General features: G+C 26.3%; 1 protein-coding gene across 1 annotated transcript in view; it reads left to right on the plus strand.

The window, feature by feature from the left end:
• Nucleotides 1-22386, plus strand: part of wwk (anoctamin 8 white walker) — a 120672-nt gene that overhangs the window by 40285 nt on the left and 58001 nt on the right. The window contains exons 9-10 of the mRNA XM_075360123.1: nt 553-688; nt 20788-20843. Of these exons, the coding sequence (XP_075216238.1) occupies nt 553-688; nt 20788-20843 (192 nt within the window). The remainder of the gene's footprint in view (nt 1-552; nt 689-20787; nt 20844-22386) is intronic.

Consider the following 22386-nt stretch of genomic DNA (forward strand, 5'->3'; position numbering starts at 1 on the left):
CTGGAAAAATGAAAAATAATCACTGGAAAATATTATGCAGCATTTTTGGAGCAATTGAAGGAGGCCATTAAGAATAAAATCCACATTTGGGCAAGAAAAAAGTGCCTTTTCTTTCTCTACTTACAGCCCTGATTTGTTCCATTTGATTATCATCTGTTTAAAAAATTAAAAATTGGTCCAGTACTCAATACTTCAAAAACAGTGATAAACTCACTGATGGAATCATCAAATGGGTGGGCACTTTTGCGGCACCATTCTTCGAAGAGGGAATAGACCAGAGGTGTCATGAGATGACAAGTACTTGAACTTGGGTAGTATTTTGTTGAGAAGATAGTTATTGAGAAGTAAAGTAATTGTTGAGAAGTACAGTAATTTAGTTAAAAATGGATGTAATTTTGTATTTATAGTAAATTTTTTTCAATTTATTTTGTTTAATTTTATTATTCGACTGGAGGTTAATTTATAAATAGTCCTTGTATTTATATACAACTACTACCTTGTATTTATTACTACTACTACTACACATTCTTTCTTGATATTGTGTTTTTTTAGGATTGGTGGGATAACCAGATAGAATCTAATGGATATGCCTTCTGGTTGAGTTATTTGCCAAAAATACTTCTTGCTATAGGAATTACACTTCTTGATGAAGCATATTATAAAGTTGCATGTTGGTTAAATGACAAAGGTGAGCAGAGAATAAATTATCTTATTACATTGCTTTTTTTTTTTAAATAGTTCAAATTAGTTATGCAGTTGTGTTTTCATTGAGGTATTTGTTCCTAACAAAATTATTATCCTATAAATTATTTATTGCTTGTTAACAGTTAACATTTTTTTCTGTATAAACTTATAAAGGTAAAATGTAGATCAAGAAATGCTTAACATTTTTGGAATTTAATTACCAGGTAGATGAATGGGGGGTAGAATTTAGTCAGATGATTGGGTGATTTGCTTACAACTGATGGATTTATTAATTACAAATCTAAATTAAATTCTTTTTAAAGATTGCTTATGATAATACTATTCATGTAGTATTATTTCAAAAGCTTAAATTATATTTTGGCATCTAGATTTGTTAAGTTTACTTTTCAAATATAGTTTATTTCATAGCGTATTTTTCATGATTTTGAAAATTTTAGTTGTTTTAAAATAAAATTTTATTACCACTTTTTAAAGTATTTTTATTTATTGTTTAAGTACTTATAAAATACTGTTAATAAATTATAGCACTGCAATTTATTGATTTAGTTATATTATTAATAAGTTATGGTTATTTTATGTAGGATATAATTTGTTCTCTACACAGGAATTATTACAAGCACGTTATTTTGAATTTAGAAAGTAGCATTTATTTAACATTTTTGAAATAATGAGATCAATATTACTTTCAGAATATCACTAATTATTGATGCATGATGTTGCATTATGTGATCTCATGTCATATTGTATAGCAGCAGATTTATGTCTTGTAAGATTGTTTTACTCATAATTGTATTTTTACTTTTATTTGTTTTTTGCCTTTTTTTAGAAGAAAATTTTGAGTCTGCATTAATTAAGGCTGTATACCTTTATTTTATATATCTTGAGATGATGGTCATTAATTTGAATCAGAATTTTAGTTTATTTATTAATACTTTGTGGATTACTCTGTATATTTGTATGGAAATAGAAAACTATCGCACTGATATTCTATGTACTATGTTGAAAACACCACCTGAACATCTAGCCTTGAAAGAACTTTTATAAGTTTTTCTTTATAGAGTTTCATAAAGAATAAAATAAGAAATATTTTTACTGGCTACTTTTTGCATTTTCAAAGGTCTGTGCTTTAAAAACAACTATAAAGCTATAGTTTAAATTGAAGATTCTATCCCTATTTCCTGGATAATGTTTTAATTGGCTTCTGTTTACAGGTTTTTTTTATTAGTGTTGTTTTTTTATATGTGGGTATCAGTAAACCAATTATTTGGTGAACTAAATTTGTTTATAAGAATCTGAGCATAAAATAGTATAACTTTTTTTCATGACCATAACTAGACCATTACAAAATATTCTGTATATGATATTCAATATTATTCCATCATATATCTAATAATTATATAATATTTGTTATTTCCAGAAACCCTAAGTGTTAATTATATATAATTTGATTGATTCTTTTTTTAAACACCGACTATTAAAAGATAGTCTAAATCACATGTACTGTTAATATTATGAAATTGTAAGTTCTTATAATTTCATAATATTCATATGAAATTTAATATTAAATATTAACATATTTTATTAAATATTATTTAATATTGAACTGCGAGTCATTAATCATCAGTTAAACTAAATTAATAAAATAGCATGTCAGACCACATTAATCGATCCTACATGATAAAGAAAGATTCTGTATCTTGGTAGTTTTGATTATTATGTATAGTAGTAATTAAGATGAAAATAATTATATACATCAAGTAAAAATGACTGTACCACTCTTTATAAAACTCTTTCTCTCTAGCTTAATCTGAAAAATTACCACTGTCTAATCTGGATAAACAAGCTGATTAAATGTGATGTCATGTTTTAAAAATATTTTCACCTTATTTTCAGTTATAATATCTATTTTATTGTTAGAAATAGATTATGAACTTAAATTATATGAATGAATGTTTGAATAACTACTGGATATGTGAATGTGATATAGACTACCTTATAAGTGTATTTTAATAGCAAAAAATTAATAAAAAACAGTGATTTAATTTTTTGTTTAAATGCAATTTTTTAAAGAATATATTCTGGAATGGCAGGTTTAAAAAAGTTATTAATGATTGATAAAGATCTTTACCATCCTCTGAAAGATGATAGTCTGTGGCAATTGCACTCCTTTTTTAATGATTCCTCCATTCTTTATAAAATCTATTGTGGTAAAATTGAACAGAAAATTAATTCTGAAATATACTAGAAATTTAAATAATAGTAGAAAAATGTAGTGAATGATAAATGTGTGATTAACTAGAAAACAATCAATACAGGAAGTTTCACTTCTGAAACTTTTTGTGACACAGATTTTTGACTGCCGCAGTCATGTATTAGTGTTAAAAAGAATATTCATTTTATTATGGATTTGATATTTCTGTTGTAAAATTGTTATACTGATATTATTTCTCCAAGTTTATTTTGTTGATAGAATCAGATATTATGAAAGCATAAACATTATTTATACACTAATAATATCACTGAAAACATTATTAAAACTTACAATAAAGAAATATTTAAACCAGCATATAAACCTAATAACCACATAATAGAATGTTTAAAAAAAAAACAATGTATGTGGAATTTATAAAATTAAATGTAATAATTGTGATTGTATCTTATAAAGGAAAAACAAATCTTTAAAACTAGATTTCTTGAATTTTGTAGAAATTGGAAAAATAATGAATTAGGTTTATCTAATATGGGAGACCATCTAATAAACAATAAACATTCTATTTCTGATATTATCAGAAATTTAGAAATATTGGAAATTAATAAAGATGATATGAAATTAAATATTTGAAAAATATTACATTTATAATACAAATAAAATTTCAATTTGATAAACCATCAGACAGTATTTGACGGAGACAATCTTATAAAAACTGCAACAGATAGCAGCAGTCATTTAATAAATTAATATGCGATTTTCATTATTTTAGTATTTTTAATTTGCAGTTTAATTAAATATTTCAATCATGTCTTGAGGATGTGGGATCCTGTGAAAGTACTTTTATAGTAAAATTAAGTAAGATAATCTTGAAAATATTAATTTCAGTAAAATAATAATATATATATATATATATATATATATATACACTTAATAATTTAAAGTTACACAATAGTATTTGATTTATAGATAGCTAAATGCTTCCCATTTATAGTGAGGTTTTCTACCATCAAATCATTCAGAACTCTTTATAAATATTACCCATTATTAGAACAATGTCTTCCTTCTCTTGTGCAGTAGGCGCTGACTAAAGGACTCCATTTACTTGAAGAAATGAAGCAAAAATTACCTTTAGAGTGATGTTAGTAATTTATAGCGTACTTTATTATTTTGTACTGTGGTTTACAACTGTATTTTGTAGAAAACTTTTATCATTAGTTTAATTTCAATTTGTAATAATTCATTGGTTTCAACTCTTGTAATAGCTTCTGGCTTTATTTTTGTTGTAATCACGATTATTTTCCTTTTTGTTGCCATTGAGGCTAATTTAAATTTTATCAGACTCGGCATTCTTCATACACTACAATTTCAATAACTTATTCCCTTTCTATAAGTAAGCTTCAAGCGTATGGTGAATTAAATCATTAAAAAAAACTTTACAAAATAACTGCCAATTTGAAAATTTCACATAATTTTTTTAATATTGTTTATTTTTAATCACATCTAAATTTCTCAAATTCAGATATCTATTAAAAAAAAATTATTTATTTCCTTTTATGCTCTAGTATGAAAAGAGATGTTATGTAAAAAATTGCAGTATAATATATTGAATCATGTAAATGTAGACAATTTAATAATCCAAACATAGTAAGCATATGATTAATTAATATCTTTATCTACCTGACCAGTTTGTATTACGTCAATAAATGATAATATAAAAAAAATTTTTTTAAAAATTGAGCAAAGTTTTTATTGTGTGTGTCTATTCACAATGAACTTGCAAATTCATATACATTAAAAGTTCTATCATCACTATAAGTTGTTTTTAGTTTAGGGAATTACTTTCTTCACTACTTTCAGAATATTGTGTTTACAATGTTCATATGTTGACGCATGTAAACACAGTATTCTAAAAATAGTATGAACTTTAATAGGTTTTATAGGTGTTTGGTTGAACTTTTATCAAGTTTAACAAAATTTAAATTTTATCAGCAAGAAATAACTTGTTTTGTTTCGGTATTGTCAAGGAGTGTCTAAGCTTATTTTTATGTCTTTAGATAGAGGCAAGAATGTTTGTGTAAGCATACATTTTGTCATTGACTTCTAACTCTGGTGTGGGTCCAGGGCAAGACAATAGATTCTCCTGATCTATCCTGATTGCTAGATTGTTCTTTGTTGCATCCATTCTTTTTCGTCGTCCTTGATCCTTTCTTCCTCCGTTATTAAATCAATGAATGCAGTTCTGACTATGTCAGGACTTGTTTGTGATATCTTGGGTCACTTGGTGCCTTTGTTTCCTGTCCAATGGCTGCACAATAAGCTGAATATTGAGTATCAAATAAAACTGGGCCTCCTATCCTCCCCAAAAAACCTTGGAGAAAAATGAAAGTGTTACTTTGTTATGATGTACATGTTTTGTGTTTCATAAAAGAAGTTGCTAAAACTTGCTATCTGGTATCTAACTTCTTAACAAAGAAATATGAGTTGTTTATTAGTGTTACTGCATTGAATATGTGATAAATCACAAAGTGAAATTTTTAACATTTTTTTCCTAGAGATAAAATGGTAAGACCTGATTTCAGGAATAAGTATTCATATATATATATATATATATATATATATATATATTTTTTTTTTCTTTCTCTTTTTGTGACTGGTAACTCAGAAATTAGTTACTTTGTATAAGATTGAGGATTAATTTTTCATAACCAAATTGACATGTTTTAAGTTTACTGTGTAATGGAAACTCAAAGAGGAGGGTGGTTTTTGAGGTATATCCTGTTTCATTTTAATTAGTTCTAAGCAAATTTTATGATGCAATTTAGCATATTAAAGTTATTTTTTTGCACTGTATGTCTTATTTCAATCAGTGGCATAAAACATTATTCTAAAATAGAATTGCATATGGCACATTCAAAAATTCTATAATGGTCAATCTTAGTTGCTTGTTTGACTGTCTATAGAGTCTTGACCCTCTCCTCTGTCTTCTCTTCTACCTTTTTGTTCATTCCTTCTTTCTTGAATAGGAATCATGGAAATTGTCAGTCATTTTACGAGTGGCAGGGTCATGCTTTGCTTCCTTCTAGTAGTGAGCAGGACAATCACTTCTTTGTTGAGGCTTTTATGTGCTGTTTTTGGGTTGCTTAAACAACCAAATGCTATCAGGCCATTCTATTGTAGCTAAAATCTGTCTTTAAAATATATAAGAAAATGGCCATCCAAGGAAACAATTGAGTCATCATTGCAACATATCAACCATTTGCTTATGGAGGAAGATTTACGTTGCTGAAATTTTTACATTTTAATTTTTAGAAAATTTATTCAACATTTTAATTTTGTATAATGATAAACTACATTACTTTATTGGAGATTATAGCAATATGTGAAGAAAGATTGAAATAATTTTGACGAGTTTATAGATTACACCTTTAAAGATTTTTTTTTATATACCTCTGTAACTGGTCGGTATAATTGGTGAAATCAAATGGAAATATACTAGTATAGCTTCTATGTAGCTAATTGTGATCTAAGATTATTGTTTTTCAGATATTATTGTTTTACCTTAACTTCCTAGGGGAATCAAAGAATTGTGTTCTTTTAAATATTGGAGATCAGAACCTTATCTTAATGTTAAGTATTAGCTAAATTTAGAGTTATAATAAATTATCAGTTCTGGTTGTTGTGATAAAAAAATTATTTTATATTTATGATAGCATCTGGACTGTTAGGGTTTTGTTTGTTTTAAATATATTTGTTTTAGATAAAAACTGTTCGTTTTTATTTGATTGTTTGTAAAATTAGTAGGTCTAATGTACTTAATCTCATTTAGAAAAAAATTTAGTTTATTTGATGCACGATTTATGTATCGTGTTAGTTTAGTATTTAGAGCATGGTTAAATGTATTTTTTAAATAAAATTTTGTCTGAAAGATTAAATTTTATTACTTTTGCTTTTTCAGAATATTGACATTTTTTTCTGAATATTTAAAAAAAAAAACCGTTTATTTTATTTCAAAATGTAGGTGTAATAATAATTAATATGCTGTTAAAATTTAATTGAAATTTGAACTTAAGTAAAAGTAAAAAAAATAATTTATTGACAGTCTTGTTAAATTTTGAACTTATATTATGTAGTAATTCCTTATCAACCATGAATTTTTTAGTTGAGAATAGCCAATAGAGTTTTAAGGTGTTGTTTGTATAGTTTTACATGTAGCATTTGTGTATATACATGAACAGAAATGCTTTAAAACTTGACAGCTTAAAATGATTTGTAGATCAGAAAGTGATATTCAAATATTTTCCAAAAATTATCGTAGCTGATAGACAAAAAAATTTGTTCCTTTTTTAGAAGGTCTTTTTTAGAAGCAAACTTTTGTTTCTATAGAAGAAGGAAAGAGATTGAAGGATTCGAGGTGGTAAATAACAAAGAATTTGCTTTTATTGTGAGATTGGTGCTGTTGACTTTATTTAAAACCAGTTTTTTTTTTGTAAATCACTTTTCCAGTGTGTTAAATTTAAAAAAAAAAGTTTTTCTTTGGGAAATCTAATAAAAAGATGTGATTTCATGTGTATTATTATTATTATTATTAATTTTTATCTTTATCCATCTTTAAGCCAATAAATAAAAGTTTCATCAGTTTCTGTTATTTTCTTCAAATCATAATCTGTGTGATTAATCATACTTAGCTCAGCACTTTTCCCATTGCTTTTTCAATTGTTCAAAATGTTTTGTTTTAAATTGGCATTCAGTATTTTTCATAATATCCCCTTCACTTGAGAGACTTAATCCTTTAGTGGCAATTTCAATTCTGGAATAATCAGAAATTACAAGAAGACATATCTTGAGAATAAGGTGCTTGTTCATCCACCTCATGTAATCAGAGTTTAGTTCTGGACTAGATGTGTAGAATAGGTACGGGTGTTGTCATGATGGAATTTGCAATTGCATGATTTATACAAGTTTGTATTTTTTTTTTTGCAAAAAACAGTCATAAAGATATTTGTAGACATTTTAATAATTTTATTTATTTCATGGTGTACAAATTTGAGGAAGAATTTTAAAAAGTCATCACTTTAATGTTCTTCTTCACTTATGCTATTTTTGTTTTTTGTGATTTAGAGGGTTTGGAAACATTGCTGTTGTAGCTGTTTGCTATACTTTTTGTTATTTAAATCCTGTGACATCATCACTAAACACTTAGAGAATCTTGTCTACTTTCATCTTGATTTCTTGCTAACTTCACAAGTAAACTTGCACAGTAGTGTTATTCAACACATCTGGATTACCATATATCAAATTATAATACAAAAAATTTCAACATGGCAATCACTAATTAATATTATCGATAATGTTAGAAGAATCACAAGTATACACCAGGATTAACAGAACTGTGCTAAGCCCTCCAGCTGTTTCCAAGACTTTCTTCCAGCTGTTTCTTCAGAAAAAAAAATTGAATAATATTATTGGAATGGACCTTAACAGACCATGCATTTAAAATTTATATACACTAGCAATATAAAAAAATAAATATAGTATAATTTAAAAATAATAAAGTAAAATGTAATAAAAATGATAAAACGTAATTTTTTCTTGGGAAGAAAATTTTTAGCTGCAACTAAATTCGTACTAGAAATATTTATCTGAGGCAGTTAACTATTTAATGGACATAACAATTTGTTAGAAATTATAATCATTCCAAAAGATTTTGAAAATCTTAATAAAATGTTGACTGGTTTTTTATTTTTCCTTAAATTTTCACCTTTCTTATGAATTTGTTCAATTTATGGTAATTTTATTTTTTAGGAAATTTACTCTAGCTAAAGGGTACATCTTCAAATGATAAAAGTTTATCACATAAGATTTTTCTAAGCATGTTTAGGTTTAGAGGGGCGCAGTAACACAGTTTTTAGAAAAGCTAAGTTATAAAATTCAGGACTCTAAAATTAAGTATTGTTTTGGTAATTTAAAAAAACAAAAAATAAAAATAAATATAATTTTTTTACTTGTTCAAAAGAATGTAAATTTTTCTGTAATAATAAAATTGATAATTGTAAAAACTTGTTTATACCTACTTTAATGTTAACTTTTAATCAAATTAATTGAACATGCATCATTTGAGATGTGTGATGTGAGAAGATAAAGAGGTCCAATTATTAAATAATATGAATCTCATGAGAATTTAATGAGGCAAAACATGTGACTAAGGGACAATGGTTCACGAGGTTGTGCTTATTGTATTTAATGTCTCGCCTTTCATTTGATGTTTTGTTGAATAGTGCTTAATCATGCATCTTTACTCGATATATTTAGTCCTACACGTAGCTAATTCTAAAAAAAAACCAATGCTGCAACATACTGTTACATTATTTCATTTGAAAATTTCGATTGGTATTTACTTAAACATGTTCCACCATGTCTACTACCCAACACTATTATAAATAAAAATTTCACAATTCAGACCTTTATAATAACTTTGTATATGTTCTAAGATCTACTGCTCTTTCACTATGTAGTTTTACTATCATTAATTCACTATTATTTCTTCATTATTTGTGTTATTTTATTATTTGCACATCACTATTTGCTGTTATCTGTATCATTTAAACAGTTAATAATTAATTGTTTTCTTCAACTGAAGTCTTTGAATTTCAGGAATAACTTTTTCCATCTGTGATAGAAACAAACTGTTACCAATATATCTCATTTGTGTAAAGTATTTTCCAACAAATCTATGAAATCATAAAATTAGAAGTACTTTGAAAAAAATATACACTGTTGTAAGAAAGATGATAAGACTTAATCTTATTCTCAAAGATTAATTTTCAAACAGCCAATGTTGTCTATTATGTTTTTTGCATCAAAACAAGAAATTGTTGGATTACACACATGTTAAATTTCCCTAATTGTCAAATTGGGAAACCACATACTGTTTGTAAAGAGTTATTAATTCTATATGTCTGCAATTAGTGCTGACATATGTTGCACCGATCAGGAATTTGAGATAATTAGGAAAATTTCTTTAAGCAGCTATATATACAGTGATGAATTGAAGAAATAGCTAGATGTAGAAGATATATTATGTAACCTTTTTAAAGTTGACTAATTTTTGATTTCAACTTTCAGTCTTACCTGACATAACAATTGGACATAACAATTTGTTAGAAATTATAATCATTCCAAAAGATTTTGAAAATCTTAATAAAATGTTGACTGGTTTTTTATTTTTCCTTAAATTTTCACCTTTCTTATGAATTTGTTCAATTTATGGTAATTTTATTTTTTAGGAAATTTACTCTAGCTAAAGGGTACATCTTCAAATGATAAAAGTTTATCACATAAGATTTTTCTAAGCATGTTTAGGTTTAGAGGGGCGCAGTAACACAGTTTTTAGAAAAGCTAAGTTATAAAATTCAGGACTCTAAAATTAAGTATTGTTTTGGTAATTTAAAAAAACAAAAAATAAAAATAAATATAATTTTTTTACTTGTTCAAAAGAATGTAAATTTTTCTGTAATAATAAAATTGATAATTGTAAAAACTTGTTTATACCTACTTTAATGTTAACTTTTAATCAAATTAATTGAACATGCATCATTTGAGATGTGTGATGTGAGAAGATAAAGAGGTCCAATTATTAAATAATATGAATCTCATGAGAATTTAATGAGGCAAAACATGTGACTAAGGGACAATGGTTCACGAGGTTGTGCTTATTGTATTTAATGTCTCGCCTTTCATTTGATGTTTTGTTGAATAGTGCTTAATCATGCATCTTTACTCGATATATTTAGTCCTACACGTAGCTAATTCTAAAAAAAAACCAATGCTGCAACATACTGTTACATTATTTCATTTGAAAATTTCGATTGGTATTTACTTAAACATGTTCCACCATGTCTACTACCCAACACTATTATAAATAAAAATTTCACAATTCAGACCTTTATAATAACTTTGTATATGTTCTAAGATCTACTGCTCTTTCACTATGTAGTTTTACTATCATTAATTCACTATTATTTCTTCATTATTTGTGTTATTTTATTATTTGCACATCACTATTTGCTGTTATCTGTATCATTTAAACAGTTAATAATTAATTGTTTTCTTCAACTGAAGTCTTTGAATTTCAGGAATAACTTTTTCCATCTGTGATAGAAACAAACTGTTACCAATATATCTCATTTGTGTAAAGTATTTTCCAACAAATCTATGAAATCATAAAATTAGAAGTACTTTGAAAAAATATACACTGTTGTAAGAAAGATGATAAGACTTAATCTTATTCTCAAAGATTAATTTTCAAACAGCCAATGTTGTCTATTATGTTTTTTGCATCAAAACAAGAAATTGTTGGATTACACACATGTTAAATTTCCCTAATTGTCAAATTGGGAAACCACATACTGTTTGTAAAGAGTTATTAATTCTATATGTCTGCAATTAGTGCTGACATATGTTGCACCGATCAGGAATTTGAGATAATTAGGAAAATTTCTTTAAGCAGCTATATATACAGTGATGAATTGAAGAAATAGCTAGATGTAGAAGATATATTATGTAACCTTTTTAAAGTTGACTAATTTTTGATTTCAACTTTCAGTCTTACCTGGAAATTAACCGTATTGTTGGCTGATGTTTGGTTTATAGAGAAAAATTAACAGAAGGGTTTTATTTTCCAGAGATTGGTGATGGATATTAAAGGAGAATCAATATTTCTTGTTGTGGAAAATATTCTAAGGAAAAAGAGATTAGTATTCCAAATATAATATCAATGGCAACTGTATTGTATTTGTGATTTCATTGCAAAAAATCTGAATGTTCATTTATATTCTTCACTGCAGTATGTCACAACAGTTATTAACAAAATCAGAAACAATTTCCTGAGTATTAGATTGTTTGAATAATTATGTAAAGATAACTATGAGGAAGTTATTCATTTGTTGTTTCATATTGAAGTTTGCTGGTTCTTAAAGGATGTCTGTCTGAACCATTTTTATGGATTCTATGAGTCTGTTCTGAAATTTTATACAAACTGGAATGTCAGTCTGGTGACAAACTTGATAAAATTTAAAAGGGATGTCGATTGTATGTCAGGTTTATATAGATGCACTTGAAAGGCATATCTGTATGTTTTGAAATCTGTTCTTTTGAAGTGGATTGTAGGATATGGAGAATTTTATCAAGGAAAAATTAGAAATCAGAAATGTTTGAATATGAATGTTTGAATTGGAAGCTCTACATAAAGAACAGGCCAAACAATTCATGGAAGTACATTTGCAAGGCTACCAATGAGTTAAAACATATTGCTTATTTATGAATGATTTCCATCATTTTTGGTTGCAGCAGCAAATTCATTATCTTATCCTGAATTACAGGCCATTATGAAAAGGTTTCTGATTGTCTTTCCGTTGCTGTACTTAATAGAAAGTGAATTTAATTCCGTCACAGATCTTGCAAAAAAAAAAAAAAAAAAAAAAAAAAAATTAGGATACTGATTGCCAATAGATTACTGGGATAATTAAGGTTATTGCTTACTAATATGAGGAGGTTACTAACTGCTTATATGGGATCACTAAATTCATCCTTCTCATTAATTACTTTATACTAAGGTTTATGAAAGTTTGTTTAGTTTTTACAGACCATTTTACTATTAATACAGTATGTAATATATTATTCAAATATCTAATATATTATTACTATTATTATATTAGAGTAAAAGTGTCTTGATGATATTTTTGTTGTTTTTTTGTAAAGCTAACAAAAACTTTTACAGTTTATTTTTAATATTACAATTCTTTTTGATGCTTAATTTTAAATGAATTTTTAAGAGTACTTTCTTAATTTTTATAGTATTTCTTAATTTAATTTTCTGAGATTGCTGTTTTAAATATTAATTTTTAAGTAATTGTAAAAAGCAAAATAAAATGAGTATTAAATAGAATTTGTTTTTTGTATTGCAATAGCTTATTCATATAGTTACTGTAAAAAATCTGATGTGGACACTACATGACTTCCTTGTATATCTACTAAATTATATATACACATTTTTTACTACACTTCATCTAAACTTATTTCATTTGAAAATGAGATATAATCCTTTTAGTTTTTATTAACTATTAGTTATTTTTATTACTTGTATTAACTAATATTGTTATTAAATATTAGTTTTTATTAACATCAAATATTTATACAATTATTAATTCAAGAATCTTACATGGAATATTAAGATAGAGTAAGAAGTCCCATTATTACTCCTGTTATTAGATCAGTATTATTCGTATTTTCATGAGTTGCTGATTAACAAACGTTTTAGATTTCTTGTGTGTTGTGTAAATAAAAGTTAATATAATTAAACTATTTCGTTTAGTGAACTCCTGTATACTGGTTAAAAATGTTAATTTCAACCTTATGGTGTAAAATATTCACCATATTTTATTATTGGATTATTTGGTTAAAAATAAAAAATTAAAAGAAACCATCATACGCGAAAAAGAAAGATAACATGAATAAATATACTCAAAAAACCACAGGAAGATGAATCTAAAGAGGAAGAAAATGTTAAAACCAAAAAAGAATAAAAAGATTAAGAGAAGATGATAAATGTAAAGAGGAAGAAAACGTTAAAATCAAAGAAAGAATAAAACCAATAAGAGAAGATGATAAATATAAAGAGAAAGAAAATGTTAAAATAAAAAAAGAAGAAAAAAATTAAGAGAAGATGATAGATTTAAAGAGGAAGAAAATGGTAAAACCAAAGAAAGAATAAAAGGAAAGAAAATGTTTCAAACAAAAAAAAATAAACAGGAAGAAAATGTTGGAAACAAAGAAAGAATAAAAACATAAGAGAAGATGGTAAATTTAAAGAGGAAGAAAATGTTAAAACCAAGGAAAGAATGAAAAGATTAAGAGAGGATGATGAATGTAAAGAGAGAGAAAATCTGAAAACTAGAGAGTGTGTATACAAGTTAAGATCAGCAGAATTATATCAAACCAAAAAGCAATTAAATGATTGGCAACAAAAAACAAATAAATGAAATGATGATCAACTCTGACTTAGGGAGAATATTGTCTGACAATATCAGAGGAGTAATAAACTAAAAGATAAGAATTTTTGCAATATATTAACGATCGAGCATGTATGCCTCATTGTATATGTTGTTCTTGTGAGGGTCTATTTTTCAGTCACTCTGTAGTTAACTTTAATGTAGATAAAATTAAACAGAAATTCCAGAATAATTAAAAAAATTAAACATAAATTAAACTAGAAAATCCAAAAATAATACAATTGTAAATTATAATTTTCAATTAATATTAAATAATCAGATGTTTTATTAAATCTCTTACATACACACATATGTAATAATGCTTATTAAATTACATATCACATCTTTAAAAGTACATAAACTTTTATTTCCTTAATAACTTCTGATTTTTTTTCATAATTTTTTTTTTATTGTTATTATTGAATAATTATTTCTTGTAAAATGTTTTTGCAATCACAGGTTAATAATTAAAAAAAAAAAGTTAAAAAAAAGGAGATGACTGATTTGAACGGATGTGGCTTTCCTTATAGATCCAAATATTTCATTAATTAAAATTTTATTTGGCTAGAACTCTGGAACTAATGAAAATAAGTACCACTATAATATATCATTGAAAAGCTCTCAATGAGGGTTTATTACTGGAGTTAAGAAAAACTAGAAAATCCAAATTTTTGGGGATTTTGGGCTTTTTTGGACACTTTTGGTTCAGTTGATTGCAATCAAAAGGGGAGGAGGTGCTGCACAACTATGTTACAACAGTCCAAAATTTCAACATCGTACAGCTAATTGTTTTGAGTTATGCGAGATACATAGATACATACATATATATATTCATTCTGTAAATAAAGTAATGTGACTGGTTCAGAAAAACTTTTTATTTACAATCCATTTACACATGGACTCTATCACCTTCGAAATAGTCCCTTGGGAAGCCACTCAATGCTTCAAACAGTTTTTCCACTCTTCATAGCAGTGTTGGAACTCAGAAACCGGAATATCCTTCAGTTGGTCAGTTAGATTTTTTTAATGTTTTCTACTGTTCCAAAATGGTGTTCTTTGAGGTGTTTTTTTAATGTCGGGAAGAGGAAAAAGTTGCAGGGACTCAAGTCAACTGAATAAGGTGGTTGAGGAACTACAAGAATGTTTTTCTTTGCCAATAATTCATTAATTGAGAGAGAAAAGGTGCATTGTCATGATGCAGCATCCAGTTGTCTTTGATAGCTGGTCTCATGCGGGGACCTCTTTTCTGCAGTCTTACTAGAATTTCTCAGTAAACGTATTGATTTACAATTTGTCCTTTAGGCAAAAACTTCTTATGGACAATGCCATTACTATTGAGGAAACAAATTAGCATGGTTTTAATTTTTGATTTGCTCATTTTTGCTTTTTTGTGATCTGGTGAGTTTGAAGTGTGCCACTCCTTGCTATGTTTCTGGGTCATATTCAAATATCCAAGATTCATCACCAGTAATAACATTTTTTAGAAAATCAGGATCAGTTTCAATTCACCCTAGAAGATCGCGGCATACTTCCACCCTGTTGTTTTTCTGTTGCAACAGTGTGGTTTTTTGGGACCAATTTTGCACAAACTTTTTTCATGTCAAATTTGTTTGTCAAAATTTGATGGATTGTGGTATGGTTCAAATTCAATTGTTCTGCAGTCATTCTGACAATTAATTGGCAGTTGTACCATATCAAGACTGATTCGCTCAACATAGTTGTCACTTTTTGACGTTAACGGTCTTTCAGAGCATGGATCGTCTGCAACTGATTCCTGGCCATTTGAAAATGCTATAAACCACCTAAAAACTTGGGCCATATGCCTTTTCAATTTGAAAAGGTTTCAGTAGCATTCTCACCGAATTGAACACAAAATTTGATTGCACAACGTTGCTCATAATTAGCGTCACTCATTTTTGTAACGCACAATGAAAATTTGTTTCATGAAAAGTTTATGTCTCACATAGCAATAATAGAGTAAAAATAGTAATACTTAATATAAATCAGAAATAACCATGTGTTTACTAGTATCTACAGTGTTGCCACTTTGGCTGCCAAAAAAAAATAATCTCATTACTTTATTTACAGACCTTGTATGTACATACAGACATCATGCCGAAACTAGTCAAATGGATTCTGGGATGGTCAAAATTCCATTGAAAGTATAACAATACTTTCTTTACTTCATGCAAGGAAGTGAAAAAGGAAAAAATCCCATTCCATTATTAAGTTATGATAATTATGAAAAATAATAAATTTATTTTTCATCTTATTTTATAAAATTTTGTTGTAAATAATTATAAATTCAATTTTTTTTTTTAATTATATATTTTTAAAATATTTTTTTTTGAAATATTTTTATTTATAAGTTAGATCAACAATTAAAGTCATTAGTAACTTGTCAATATCTGTGTGAATGTTTCGATAAACATATAGTCTTGAACAGACTCAGGCTGACCATTCCTGAGATATATGATTAATTGAAATCCAACCACCAAAGAACACCAGAATCTATGATCTAGTATTTAAATCCATATGATATTAATTAAATGCATTTCTTGATTTTTATACATATATTTCTTTTAATTCTGAGTTTTATTTAAAAAAATAAATTCTGTACAGATTGTGTTGTTCCTTCTGAAGGGATTGTATTACATTACATTTTTTTATTAAAAGTAAATTATTAAATTTAATTAAAATATGGTAGATGGTGTAATTTGGTGATAGTTTTGATTTCATATGTTTTGGGTTGATTCATATTTTATATTCAGTTTATTTCTGATTATAATTCTAAGTACAAAGTTGATTGGCTTCTTTTTTCTCTTTGTTTGTCCACAGATAAGTATTTAATTATTATTTTTACATTTATTATGCATACAAAAGAAAACAGTCACTTTTTGATTTATGATTGAATTTTTTTTTTCTTGTCAAAATCGTAAATTATAAAAAAAGAAAACATTCTAATTTATGACTGGGAAGATTTTGTTTGAATAATTTAAGTCAGCCATTTAGAATGGAATGATGGACTTAAAATTTAGTTTAAAATCAAACTTAGAGCTTTAAAGTAGTCATGTTTAATTGATGAAATAGATAAGCTCTTTATATTAGTAATTTTTTTTTTGAATTCTGCTTTCTTACACAAATTAAAGTGATAACACTTAAAACACTGTCAGTCATTGTGACTCATTGGTTAAGACATTTAACTGGAAAGCTAAGTTCTTAAATTCAAACCTCGCTGAAAGTTTATTTTGCTCATTGGATATTTTTTATTAATTCCATTTACAGTTTTATTTCTTATTTCTGTTTATTAATTATAAAAAAATGCAGTTTTTGTAGTTTTATTATGTGTTTTTTTTTAAAGAGTTGTTACTTGTTAGTAGTAGGATAAATCCAGGTTGTTCATATTATTTATTGGTTATATTTGTGGAATGTGATGTCTTTTTATCATCATTATTGGAAATCAACTCCATCAGTATTGCTGTAACTTTTTATTTTAATATGTGATAACAGATTTTACAATTGCCATTTGGTTTTCTATTGAAAAATCATTCTCTTCCCACTTACCAGCTTTTCTCTCATGGTTGTGCTTATACCTAACCCTCATTTTTATTGAAATTGATAAGATTGCCATATCCACCTGTTTGTTAGCATAAAACTTTTACTGAATTAAATTTTATTGTGAAATTTTGAAGGAAAATTTTGAGGAGTATAGTATGAAATGATTATTAAATTCTTTCAAATGAAGTGGTGAATGTAATTTCAAAAAGCTGAGGTTTGAAAAGACTCGTCCAATTGAACTAAGATTAATTAAAGGTAAGGAAGCATACTAGAAACTAATATGTCTTTAAAATGTGCTCATGCACATTTTAGATGTATTATGTTTTTAAATGAATCATGTATTCATTCTGTGGCTGTTTTGGATGTTTGAATGAGCATATCATTCTGTTTTTAGTTCCTATCTTTATTAGCAGTATGAATTTACACTTCTATTCATTTAAACTACTCTGGTTATTAAATGATTATGTTCATTATCTTTACCAGGAATTTCAAAATCTGGGAAAGATATACTACTAGCTTAATTTTGCTTGCGTTTGGTTGCCAAGTTGAAATAATTCAATTTGAAAAATTCAATAATATTATTAATGCTGTTGTGCTGAGTTGGATTTAAATTAATAAATATAGAGATGCCTTCAAGCTAGAAATTTCTGTACATTACAAAGTAATAATTTTTACAAAAAATTAAATTTTACAGTTTGACTAATGAAGTTGAAATGCAAAATTTTAGGATTTTCTTGAGACTTAACAACATATATCAGCTAAAATTTAAACTTTTTTAATTCAAAGATATATATATTTTTAAATAAGGTTATTAAGCTAGAATCACTTTGCAAAGTAAAAAACTTATTTTTACTCAGGAAAGTAATTTACTGTTTGTAATGCAGTAGAAATAAACTTTACTAAGATGAAACTGAGAAAATGCTTTGACATGTAATTTAAACAACTGAAGAGTTCTGAAAGCTAGATAGGAGTGGATTTTTTAATTTAACGTTGAAGGTTCAAAACGTAGGTTTTTCTGTATAACCCAAAAAATGTAATCCTAAGTAATCTACATAATTTTTTTTTCTGAAAACAGATCAAATTTCTGATTAAACCTTTTTAGCCATGACTTTCTACAGCAAAAATTGATGGGGATTAAATAGTTTATAACTTTCACACCTTTGTAAATGATTGTATTTCCTGGTGCTGTTTCTTCAAATATAATTAGATATTAATGAATGTGAAATGAAAGTTGTTAAGCATTCAATTCCTTACAGTTTGTATCCTCTCGAGACCTTTTATCTTTAAAATTGACTGAGATATAGCAGTTTAAACATTTTTTAAGACTCAGCCTCCTGTTTGTTTTTTTTATTTGCTAAGTTGTAAGCAACTGACCAAACGATCTTGCCTGTAGAGCTATATTTACTAAAAAATAATATAGATATAGATTCTGATAGGAAATTTTCTGATCTGTCAATTGCTTTAGGTCTCATGTAGTTTAAAGACCTCATTCAGTAGTTATTAACAATTAATCTTTTTTGTGATAAAAAATATGATAATTTTTCTCAATTTCAAAATGCTATTAGTTTTTTATATTTTATTGTAGAGACACCATTCAAATGCAAATTAAAAAGGATTTTTCTATCTTTAACCTTTTATTCTACACATTTTTTCATAAAATAAATACTTTTTGACCTATTTTGAAAAAAAGTTGAAAACTATCAATTTTTTGCCAAAATAGTGAAAGTTGATAACTGATTACAATCATTAATATACTGGAAACCAGATCTCCCTTCTGTGTCTGTAGCAACTAAAGTATGATCTATGTACATAAAAAAATCATGGTACTATGTGCAACCATTAAATTTGTTTTAATACTAACAAAAAAAAAAAAAAAAAAAAAAAAACATTTTTCAGTGCTCCATACATTTTTAAAGTGACATAATTTTTTTTTCTTACTTAATCAGATTAATGTAATTTAGTTGTTAAGTGTGGGAATCTAACATTAAAAAAGTGCTTACCATTTTTTATTAAAAATATTGAAAAAGGCAATTTTTCAATGAAAATTAGTTATTGAGAAAAAATTAGTTATTACCTGTGTTATATTAAAAACCCTACTAAAAAAGATAATGTTCTTTTTATTTTTAAAATTAATGTTTTGAATTCAGAAAACCAATTTTTTGGGGACTGGGACATTTTTATATATTTTCTTTATTTCTTGTTCGCACAGATTTGGAAAAAAAACAACTGACGAAGATGAAAGCCCTACAATTATTATTTTAAACATTTGTTGATATAAGGCTTTGCTTTAAAAATTATTTGTGTAAAATGAGTATGTAAATATGGTTAGTTTCAAAGAGCTAAAAAGTGTCAATTATGTTTGTAGAATATTGCATCTAAAAAGATTTTGTTAAAAAAGTTGTTCTAGATTATCAAATTTTTTTTCTGAAATCTAGTTTTTGTATTTTTGAATTATTCATGAAAAACCCACTTTTTTGACCCTTCATCTTTAATAAAAAAAGAACTTATCCCTATCTTGCCCTTGCGAAACTTCAGTTTCTCGAATTATGCTAAAACAATTTCTCATAGTTTTATTTTGAGCTCCTAATTAGTTCCTTATTACAGCATTATTTTATGTTAATTTTACATATTAATATTAGTACTTGAAAATTTGGAGGGCAATGGTGCTTTGATTCATCTGTATGAGTTTGTAGTTTGGATTAAGTTGTATTTCCTGTGTGGAGATGGAACAAAATCTTTTATGTGATTCTGGAAGTCTTAGGTTTTATTTTAGATAAATATGAAAAGTTTCTGCTCTTTAGTACTATAGTTTTTAAGCTATAGGGTGTACAGAATGATGCGGTTTAGTAAGATGTGCAGTGAATGTTATTAGTCTTACTTTGACATTTTTTACACAGATTATAGTCATTACGTGTACATTTTCTTTTGAGTTTGATGATGCTAAATTTGGGTTTTCTCAACTATATGTTTTTGACCAAAAGTTAATTCTTTCTTTTGGGGTGTTAACTTTGGTAGTTAAATCAGATATTTAATTCTGAAGGAGCGTAGTTTACATTTACATTTTTTAGTTTTATCTGCATTTGTATTAAACTTTTTTCAGTTGTTATTGTGCGTATAATAGGCTTTGTTGGAACACTTCTAAATATCTAATATTTTTAAATCGAGTTACGTAGCATATTAAAAATATTTACACTATTACTGTTAATACACTCTATTCATTCAAAATCAGTTTAATATGTTATAAATATCTTTGTTCTTTGCAACCAGAAAACTACAGGCTTGATACGAAGTATGAAAACCATCTTATCGGCAAAGTAGCATTGGTTTGTATCCAACAAACCTAAATTTAGCTTGCATGTTTCGCTGTCAGTGTTGTACAATTTTTCATACATATATTTTATACTGCGTAGCAATTACTATTGTACACATATTTCTTTAAAGTAGTAATTTAAGTTTGATGTACTTTATTTTCAAGTATGTTGGCTTTAATAATTTGCTATTTATGTAAAAGCCTTAAATCCATGTAAAATTTTACGGACTATATACTGCACCCTGGTGTCTACAAAAAATAATTCTCCTCACTTGTACAGCAATTTTTTGTAGCTTTTATGCATGTATTGCTACTCTATTATAATTTCCTTTTATCCAATTTCCATATCTGTAGATTTATTGCTGAAAAAAATAAACAAATATATATATATTTTTTTTGTTTTATTACTCTCTTTTTTAAACTGCTTTATAGAACTGAAAATTGAAATTTAATCTGCATTTATTATCCATAAGATGTACAATTATATCTTAGATTAATTCTTTACAATTAAGAACAATAATTTAAAAAACAAAGTTGGGTAAGTTCGCCTACAAGTATGTTAAACATTACTGTATATTAGTTTTTATATCGTAAATAATAAAGAAATCTTCAATCTTTGTTTTATTTTTAACTTTAATGCTTATTTTTGATTATACAATTGTAATGGTTTATTTTAATAGCTTTAGCATTTCTGTTTAATTATTAAAGATCAAATTATGTAAATATTTTGTAGTTGCATGTGTACCTAGTTATCATTTAAGTTTTGTTTATGTTAGGAACTCTAAATTGAATATGGGCGTTATTGATTTATGTTAATCTGTACATTTAACAATTAAGGATTCATTTAAACATATATTTCTGTTTAAGTTACTTTTAAATTAATGTCATCACAAAAATATTTTATAAATAATTGTGATTATTCTGCAGGTTTTTAGTTAGTAATTGAATGTTAAGCTGTTATTTGTCACACTGCATTAAATTTTTAATGTTTGGTTAGAAGTATGAATTTGTTTTTTTGATTTGTTAATGATTTGCAAAAAATAAATGATAGGCAAATAAAAGTAATTTTTTTGTAGTAGTAACTGTATTATTAATTCATTAGTTAACATGACAAAATTTAAAGACCAGAAGACTGTTAAGCCAAAAAACAAAGTAATTTAAATGTTTCAAAATATATTGTATTATTTTCTAAAAGGCAGTTTTTCAGGACTACTACCAAACACCTTTGTTAGTTACCTGTAATATCTAATGAAGGAGCTGCATAATAGCTGTAAAATATTCTTCTGAAATGTGGTTTCTTTTATTTAGACAGCAAGTCATTTTTTAAATTGGTAGGAATGTATGGATAGTTTCATTTTAAAAATTAAGTACAACAGGATTCTAACTTGGAGTGCCATATTTATTTTTTCATGATAACATAGATTCTACTGAAGTAAACTAAGAAGTAACATGTTATAAAGTTTAGATGTAACAGGTAGTCCAAAAGACGTATGATTAGAATTTGAAAATGTACCTCTCAGCAGAGGGGATAATACAAAAATGTTTGTAACGCTGAA

This window comes from Lycorma delicatula, chromosome 3, assembly GCF_047948215.1.
Source record: "Lycorma delicatula isolate Av1 chromosome 3, ASM4794821v1, whole genome shotgun sequence".
Taxonomy (NCBI): domain Eukaryota; kingdom Metazoa; phylum Arthropoda; class Insecta; order Hemiptera; family Fulgoridae; genus Lycorma; species Lycorma delicatula.